Below are 10,211 nucleotides of genomic sequence, written 5' to 3'. Positions count from 1 at the left end.
CAGTATCAAAGTGTGGTCTGTTTTAAAGTGGTTGCATTTTGTTCCACTAGTAAAAGTTGAGAGAACAACGTTTTGGAAAATTATTCCATTGATAAAAGGATCATTACTCCTTTAACATAAAAATAAATATTCCACACCACATGGTACATCCAGGAGTGGTTTAAGAAACAGAGCAATCAAAATCTGCCTTGAAAAACCCAGAGCTCCAGTTTGAATATCAATGGATTATTTAAGAGAGTACTGGAACACTGGCTAAGGAACTCGTAGAAGATCTTGGAATTCCATTACACATGAAGATGATACACTTTTCACATATCATTAAAAAATGATAAAAAATATCTACAGAAAAGAATGATCACTAGGTGAGTTAAATAAAGTAAATAATTCTCTGTGGTGTAATTAGAGGGAAAATCCTCACTTGATCTCTGGTATAATTAGAGGGAAAACTCTCACTTGATCTCTGGTATAATTAGAAGGAAAACCATCACTTGATCTCTGGTATAATTAGAGGGAAAACCCTCACTTGATCTCTGGTATAATTAGAGGGAAAACTCTCACTTGATCTCTGGTATAATTAGAGGGAAAACTCTCACTTGATCTCTGGTATAATTAGAAGGAAAACCCTCACTTGATCTCTAGTATAATTAGAGGAAACCCTCACTTGATCTCTGGTATAATTAGAAGGAAAACCATCACTTGATCTCTGAATATAATTAGAAGGAAAACCATCACTTGATCTCTGGTATAATTAGAGGGAAAACCCTCACTTGATCTCTAGTATAATTAAAGGGAAACCCTCACTTGATCTCTGGTATAATTAGAAGGAAAACCATCACTTGATGATCTCTGGTATAATTAGAGGGAAAACCCTCACTTGATCTCTAGTATAATTAAAGGGAAACCCTCACTTGATCTCTGGTATAATTAGAGGGAAACCCCTCACTTGATCTCTAGTATAATTAGAGGGAAAACCCTCACTTGATCTCTAGTATAATTAGAGGGAAAACCCTCACTTGATCTCTGATATAATTAGAGGGAAAACCCTCACTTGATCTCTGGTATAATTAGAAGGAAAACCATCACTTGATCTCTGGTATAATTAGAGGGAAAACCCTCACTTGATCTTTAGTATAATTAGAGGGAAAACCCTCACTTGATCTCTGGTATAATTAGAAGGAAAACCCTCACTTGATCTCTGGTATAATTAGAGGGAAAACCCTCACTTGATCTCTGGTATAATTAGAGGGAAAACCCTCACTTGATCTCTAGTATAATTAGAGGGAAACCCTCACTTGATCTCTGGTATAATTAGAGGGAAACCCCTCACTTGATCTCTAGTATAATTAGAGGAAAACCCTCACTTGATCTCTGGTATAATTAGAAGGAAAACCCTCACTTGATCTTTTGAACACCCATAAATTATATTTAAATAATAAAAATTTATGCAGAGGAAGGTGTTTCTTTAATCTCTGACATAAAATAAAGGTGGATTAACCTGAAATCTATAAAGACAGTTTCACAAATTAGTCAATAATAATAACAGTAAATAATAGTTTTCTTTATCTGATGCCAAATTTTTGAAATCCACTAATCCAGAAGTAGGATTTTTATAAGAAATTGACAAAAAATACATAAAAGTTTAGTGTCTAGAATTACAGTTACACAAGTTCTACTGTATCACCACACTAAAACTGTGAACTCACCACTTTCTGCAACCTTCTCTTTAACTTGGCCATCTCCTAAAGAAATACAAGTTTATATTAGTTACTGAATGAAGCATTCAGTATACACCTAAATTATTAGTTTTATTTGATTAACTCTTATTCATGGTTAAATAGATGAGCCACATAGCTTTATGAATATTTTATGACTTAAAGCTTCTTAATATAATAAAGATGTTTTCTGAAAAAGGTACTCTAACTTCTTACTTTTTGTAGTAACTCCCTTTGATCACATGTAGACTTGGAAACTTTGACTAGTTTTCCTTCTGGAATGTGAAATTTTTCCTCCACAACACTACACCTAAAAATAAAGTAACAAGAATAATCATAAACCTATGGTGATAAAGGCACAAAACAGAATAGAAATAGTAGTAGTAATAGCTGTCGAGTACAGTGAAGTAGTAATAGCTGTCGAGTACAGTGAAGTAGTAATAGCTGTCGAGTATAGTGAAGTAGTAATAGCTGTCGAGTATAGTGAAGTAGTAATAGCTGTCGAGTATAGTGAAGTAGTAATAGCTGTCGAGTATAGTGAGGTAGTAATAGTTGTCGAGTATAGTGAAGTAGTAATAGCTGTCGAGTACAGTGAAGTAGTAATAGCTGTTGAGTATAGTGAAATTGTAATAGCTGTCGAGTATAGTGAAGTAGTAATAGTTGTCAAGTATAGTGAAGTAGTAATAGCTGTCGAGTACAGTAAAGTAGTAATAGCTGTCGAGTATAGTGAAGTAGTAATAGTTGTCCAATTAACAATCATCAAATAACTATATATTATCCAAAATATTTTAGTCACCATTACTACTTTATCAATAATCCTCCAATTACTACAGTTAATAGATTTCCACATAATTATCCAGATTATAAATTGCACTCAACAAAATATTGTTTTAAAACAACAAAAATACGAAGCTTTTATCAAGTGAGGAAGAGTTGTTGAAGAAGTGATATGTTTTTATTTGTGATTTATTTTCAGGTATATGAAAGACGCTGAAGTTTTATCAGACACAGAACCATTTGTCAGTTAAAACGTTAAATACACAAACTTATTTAAGTGCACTGCAAATAATCTTTACATATTATGAACTTACACAATGTTAGTGAGGTTTTTTAATGTCCCTATTAAGTGGTCAGTAATGGACTGGTTTAATTAAAGACTTTATTAATTACTGAAATTATTAAGTGTATAGGAAAAAGAAGGAAACATCTGGACCTAAAATTTCATACTGTACAACTGTGTTTTTAAAGTATGTTAATTTTTAATAAAATAACCAGAATAAAAATTCATTTTATATTATGTTCTGATGATTATTAATCAATGATGAAAGGAACTGAAACTTTTGATGATAGTAATCCATCCCACTGTTTTATATTAATTATATGAAAGTTAATATTTTCCAACAATGAAAATGTATTTATAACATATATTTACCTCCCTCACATACTAACTTTTCCCAATTTTGTGATGCCCTCTATATGTGCAATTTTTTGACTTGCCACTAGTCTTGAGACTCCTACCTATACTCATGCTGCTGCTGTGCTGAAGCATGCAAATGAGTATGAGACAACCCTCTACCAATAGGAATGTCACACACCCTCCTAGTGCAGCTGACTCCCTCTATACTGATTGTTCAATCATCACTTCGAGATTAGGCAAGAAAAGATGCATCAGAAGTGGACGAGGACAGGTGTAAAGTATGAGCAAGGGTAAGTAACTATTGGAAATACATTTTGCCTGTTAGAAAATGTTAACCACCAATATGATACCTGACCTCCACACACATATTAGGTGGAATCTCTTATTGAAATGGTAGAGGGACCAGTGTAAAAGTTACCTAGAGGAGCACCCTCGGAAAGCACCCAAAGGGAACCCATTGAGTGTGATACCCTATACAATGGAAAATATAGGAGCACAGCCATGGGAGACCACTTCCTTTCTGTATCAGGGTATGCTCTTCGCCCATAATAAATGTATGTGTCACTGAGTTGGGCAGAAAACAAGCACAGTCCAGAATCTGAGTGTAGCATGGCTAGGGTGTGTCAGACCATGTATGGTGGGTAAACTCCCGATCGATTAGCTGCCATAACCTTTCCGTGATGGTAATGAGAGAAATATCTTGAGTATATGAGGAATTCCAAGGGATAAATAGAGGGGAGCATGAACCTCAAAACAGAGCAGCTTGGGCCAAATAAAATTGAACCACACGGACAAGACAGAAAGATGATGAGGATCAGAATAAGAATAAAGGTGAGATATGGATGGAAAGGAAATAGAAGTGAATGTGGCATCCCATTCATGAGCTGCAGACGTTTTAGGTACAAAATGATGATTAAGATAATGAAGAATATAAGAACAATGGAAAAGAATACGGGAAGCATCAATAGCATGTGTGCCAGATCGTCGACAGCCACAGGCAAAAAGAAATAAGAAATAGGTTTTAAGTGAAAAATGATACAAGGACCAAGAGGCTAAAGGCTCAAAGGAAAGAAGGATTATGGCATGAAAAACCATATTCAGGTCATAATCAGGAAGTACTACAGGATGGGGAGGAAAAAGGTGGGAAAAAAGAACACAGAAAGGACAGGAGAGGAAAATACTTGACAATTGTTCAGAAAAATGGAGAAAAGAAGGACAGGAACAGGAGAAAGCATGATACAAAGACCAAGTATGGAGTATATGCTGTTTTCCTTGGTAGACAAGGAGGAAGGAAGAATGAAAAAAAATGAGAAAGAAGAAAGGCTACACATGAAAAAAAGTCTAGAATGTCTTGCAAAGGATCAGACAAAACCCACAAGTTGAAAAACTAAGGAAAGTGACAAAGGAAGAGGAGGATCAGAGAACATTCAATAGAGAAAATCACAGCTGAGCTGGCCAGTACATAGCTATCAGGAGGACTCGACACAGAGTGTCCTGAATGAAGGATAGCACATGAGAAAGAAGAAGAATAGGAGGGTAGGCACAGAGAAAAAATGGGCCAGTCATGACTGAATGCATCCACAATTAAAGTTGATGCATGAGGAACAGAGTATCTATAAGGGGAATGCCTAGATGAGAGCACAGCCACCTGAATACCAGAGGATCAAGGGACCACTCCATAACCAAATTCAGAGCACCCAGAATATGATAAGCTATTACCCATAGTTGTAAAGAATGAGCCCAGAAAAGGAGAATGAAATTGTGGAAAAGGAGAAAGAGAGACCTGTGCCAACCTAGCAATACATATAGGAGACGACTGTAGAGTTATTTGTACAGATCATTATTAAACGTCCACAAACCATAATAATAAAATGATCCCTTCTCAAGAAACTGCTACAAAGGAACTATCTCTGTGGTATTGGTTTTGTTAAGCCACCAGATGAAGTCTTTAGGTAAGGAAAGAGGAAGGAGAATGGTGAAAGATAAGGGATCCCATGTATAATTCATCTGATCATGCAAAGGCCATTGTAGACATTGCATGACCCAAGAGGATATGGGATTCCATGGAAGCCCAAGTCCCCTAAAGAGAGATACCTCCTACACAGTGAGAGATGGAAAGAATGAGGCACGGAAACTAAACATTTCATGTCCCTCAAATAAAGAGGAGAAGGCTGGGCCATGTGGAAATGCAAATTGAAAAACACCCAAATGAAGAAGATACAGAGTGGGTGTGAGATGCAACTACTCCAGGTTGACCAACCAACCCAGGACCACTGCCTCCTGAGGAAGTAGAAGGAGATAATTGGATAAGGCTAGTTGGGATGGAGCAAAAAACCAGTCTCCATGGTAAATCTAGGAGGTTTGAGAAACTGACCAAGACTTGAAATACTTATGAATGAATGACAACCGTCAGATACCTTGGAAACAATGAAAAGATGAGAATAAAATCCTGGAGAGGGAAGACAAACCTGTTCAATGGTGTCTTTAGTCATTAGGCCAAATACTGCTATGGACAGACATTGGTAAGAAACAAGATCCCTTGGAGAAGGGAAATTAATGGGGACATGAGACAGTGGAGGAGGAGAGGAAAAAAACAACAAAGGGTAAGGCTCTATGACCATACTCCCACTTCCCAACAATCAGCCACTAACGGAGGGCAAAGGTCTGTAATCCAAACTAAATGGGCCTTACTGTCCCTGAACCTATAGAACAGTCACTGCAAAGACTAACAGTACTGAAGACCACAAGCTGTAGAAGGACAAATGGGAACAGAGGAACGGGAAATGGGGACAGAGAGGGTAGAGGAAGCAGGAGGACAGGAGACAGAAAGATGTAAAGAAGGAAAACGGGAGAGAAAGAAAACAGTGAGGAAAAATAACATAGACATGTAGCACCAACATGTGATTCCACAGAAACAAGCACTTCAGTAAAATTACACTGGCAAAGAAAGGAGCCAGAAAAAGATATCATAGAAAAATGTTAGGCAAAAACATATGAGTTAGAAGGGTGTTTTTTCCTAACATATTGTAGCAACAGGTCAACCAAATATGAAACAATATGGCTGAGGAAGATAATCACATCACTACAGAGAAGATAAGTGAACAAGTATCCACCAGAAACCTTTCAAGGAAAATGGTGGATTGATGGAGAAAGAAGGTGAATGGAACAAAAATAATCTAAAAGGGTAAAGACTGTAAGATGAAGGTGGGAAAAAATTAAGCATAAAAAAAGTTGAACAAAGATTCGACTAACATGTCTGAAGAAAAGGTTCCAGAGTTGAGGAGTCTAAGAAAGATAATACAGATCAATGTGATGACCAGGCATACGAGGTAACAAAGAAAGAACAATGAGGCATGCATGCATGCACCAAAGTTGGGGAAAAAAGCAATTGAATATAGACTAGCATATCCGAATAGAAAGTAAAATAAATAAAAGTAAGAAGCAGGGTACAGATTACAAGGGATAAAAAGAAAAAGTACTTGACCTGAAATTATGAAAAAGGCTTAGATGGAATTAAGACAGCATGAGTATGAGATAAGGCAAAAGCAGGTGTTGGGAAAAAAACCTAGCTAAATCCCTTCTGTTATGAATGGGAAACATAGACAAAGATATTTCAAGCTCAAAAGAAGGTCCATGCCACATGAAAGACTTGACCACCTGCCACACAAAAGCCATCACTTCCCCAACAGACAAAAACAAACCCAAAGCCATTTTAGTTGCTAGTCTAGCAAAAAAACATCTTGTTGACCCACACCAGATAAAGTGGAAATAAAGACCACAAATTTTGCATAAAATGTTGAAAAACACAAATCTTCTACAAAAAAAAGCAACAAATGCCTATAGCTGAAAAGTTTCCAAGCAGAAAAACAAAAAAAAGTTATAATTGAACAATAAGTATAGATGGATTCTGCTGCACTAAGACAGTGTCACTCACCTATTGGTGAAGGGTTGTCCCATGCTTATTTGCATACTACAGCACAAAAATAGCATGTGGAAACATAAGTTTAGGTGGGAGCCTCAAGGTTAGTGGCAAGCAAAAAATTAGGAAAAGTTAATGTGTGAAAGGAGGTAAGGTATTGTATCAGAAGTATTAATTACAAAGTTGAAATAAAATACAGTTAACTATGTCTTTGTTTGACAAGATTAATCAAGTTTGAAAAAACAGTAATTGTACTTATTTCGTTGGACATCTGGGTTCATACTGCAGGTCCATTCATCACTGATCTCAACATCTACATTCTTGGATGAGTAAGGTAACCGACGCCACTTCAAGCATGAATCTACAAAATCCATAAACTTAAGGGTTCATCTATCCCACATCAAAATATACATTTTTGGATAAATATATATAGTTGACCACTTCAATCATGTACCTACAAAATTAAGTTGAGACACCATAAAAGTGGTAGCAATGAAAAGCTTGTAGCAATAGAACTACTGACAGAAAAGGAAAATCATGTGAAAAACAAGATATGAATAATTATGTATTTTCAAGGTATGACAGCTTATTAGCAAATATAAATCTACACTTCGATATGAACAGATAAATTCTAAAAAAAATCCATAAATGCACTGTTATCAAGTGAATTTTTTCAGAGCTGTATTATATAATGATAAAAATATAATTTATACAAAATAGTATTCAGTAAAAACACTATTCAAATAGAGCTAAAATTATAATTTTAATTTTAATTTTGCAATTTGATATGGAGGTGTACACTTGATATCTCAAGTTGCACGTCGGTCCTGACAGGGTTAACCCTATCTCTACAGGTCTTCCTATAGTCACTGGTCAAAGTTTAGTATCAAGCTGTAGACTATAATTTAAATTTTAATAAGATCCATTAGTTAATTTCTTAATTTAAAACTAAATATTAAAAAAGAAATCCTAAATATTGACTTTTGTGTGTCATGTGGTATGTTGAATGCAGCATTGGTTCAAATTAGATCTTTGTGATGTCAAATACAAAATCTATAATTTCTTACAAAATAGGAACTCAAATTACCGATATTTACAAGCTAGAATATAAAAGAAGAACCTCCTACATTTTCTATTTGCTGAGATACTGCTACATGTACTGAATAAACACAGTGGCCCCACCCACCTCTTTTCATTTTTGGAAATACTTACTTCTGTCTATGACCTGTGAATAACCAATTGAAAGCTCAGAACATCACCCTAGTGGCTTTCTAAGCAAAACTGAGGTATTCAGTGCCAAACTCATTATTCTAAAGCTTGGATTCGAAAAGGGAAGATGAAACTTAGTTACCAAGCTTAATAAATTATAGTAGAAATCGATGGTATTGATATAGTAATTTATGATTATTTGTTATTTCAAGAAATATATGTAACACTTAAAAAAATTATTTTGTTTCACACCCTCCATGTGAAAATTTTGATAAGACTCAGCAACCTACGGCAAGCAGCAAACGAGTTCAAAGATCATAACTTGAAGAGATAATTATTTTCTATAATTCTTTATTTACTGTTCTATGTTTTAAGAAAAATCACTGAAATTTAAGAGCTTATTTTAAATATTAATAATGTGTATACATATATATAATGTATTATAACTGAAATGCGAGTGTATTTTACAAAATACTAGTCTACTAAAACACAGCCAAGACAGGTCACTTTGTAAAGGCCAGCTTTATATTATTGGCTAAGGTATAACATGAGTGCATGTGTGCTGCATCACTGAAACCTCAAAATGTTAGACAGGCACAGCTGAAAGGTCAATATAATAAAAATAATAAATATATATAAATGTATAATGTTATGAAATTTCAGCTATTTAGATTAAACATTTGTGTTTTCGTGTTATAATATATATATAGTTATTCTAGAACAAAAAAAACATAATTTATATTTATTTCCTAATTTTTTATTGGGGTTATGAAGCTGGTCAAATCAAACCAACAAATACAGAGATACAGTAGTGAAACAGATAAAATATAGGTTGTTTCTTTGGAAAAATTTTGATAATTATCTGGAGGTTATAAAGATTTCACACGTGAAATTTGAAAATGTTCTAATGCATAAAAGTATTTTTAATCTTAAAATCAAAATTACTTTACATGTTGGATAGCCAACATTCTGAAAGAAAAAAAATTATGAGAAAATCTTTAATTAAAAAATCTTATACCTTAATTTAAAAGCCTGATATTTTGTGTATGAAAGCCTTGTAATGTTTACCAATAACCTGCAAACTTTTGTAAGGATATGCATACATTATCAAAAATCATAGAGTAATTACTCCCATGGATACTTTAGTGGTTACGGGGTGGACCCAGCCCATAATGGAAGGGTTGAGGTTTCTTCTGCCAAAAACTAAATTAACATTATTGAGTGAACAAGGAAAATGATGCCACTTCAGTCACAAAAACCACAAACTTAAGCTTTTATATATCACAGATCAAAATTGACACTCAGTCACATTAGTACAAAACCCATTAATTGAAGTTTTTATCTATAAAAAAATCAATTAAAACTGACAAGGCTAATACAACTTCAACTATGATACAATAAAACCCAAAACTTCAGCTTTCACATAGATTAAAATCTATATTCTAGGTTAAATAAGGCATGCTGCTTCATGCATGTAGTTACAAAACTCATAAATTTAAGCAATCCCCTATCACAAATCCCTATCATATTTAATAAACTGATTCTAAATAACTAATAAAATGAAACAATGATACTGCACCTTCTTCTTCAGATTATACTTTTTTTAATTTTAAGTAACTATATGTTTTAGGGTTGCAACTTTTTCAAGAACTAGTTTCTACAAGAAAGAATGGTTAAAGAAAAATACGGATTTAAATAAGCTACAGTGAATATCATCTCCTAATAGTCACCCTTTAACTCTCTTGCCATGGGCAGGTCAAAGTGCACAAGTCATGATTTTTTAGAGCTACTTTCAAAATTAAATTAAAATACTTTACTGTCATAGCATACAAATAAATTTGGCATCAAAATGTAGTTAATAAATATATTTTAATATTATATAAGTTTTAGGTTAATAATTCTATAAGGAAAAATTTTTAAAAATCCTCAATCTCCTCCAGCTTAAGAATTGACA

The 10,211-nt window shown here is 34.2% G+C and overlaps 1 protein-coding gene across 1 annotated transcript in view; it reads right to left on the bottom strand.

Moving 5' to 3' along the window:
- LOC106470290 (MORC family CW-type zinc finger protein 2-like) overlaps positions 1–10,211 on the bottom strand; it is a gene marked incomplete at both ends in the record, with an annotated part of 104,201 nt that overhangs the window by 37,664 nt on the left and 56,326 nt on the right. The window contains 3 exons of the mRNA XM_013930836.2: positions 1,704–1,739; positions 1,929–2,022; positions 7,304–7,409. Of these exons, the coding sequence (XP_013786290.2) occupies positions 1,704–1,739; positions 1,929–2,022; positions 7,304–7,409 (236 nt within the window). The remainder of the gene's footprint in view (positions 1–1,703; positions 1,740–1,928; positions 2,023–7,303; positions 7,410–10,211) is intronic.

Source organism: Limulus polyphemus, unplaced genomic scaffold (assembly GCF_000517525.1).
Source record: "Limulus polyphemus unplaced genomic scaffold, Limulus_polyphemus-2.1.2 Scaffold3926, whole genome shotgun sequence".
Lineage (NCBI taxonomy): Eukaryota > Metazoa > Arthropoda > Merostomata > Xiphosura > Limulidae > Limulus > Limulus polyphemus.
Note: the sequence above shows the minus strand (reverse complement) of the source record. Positions and strands in the feature narration are given on the sequence as shown.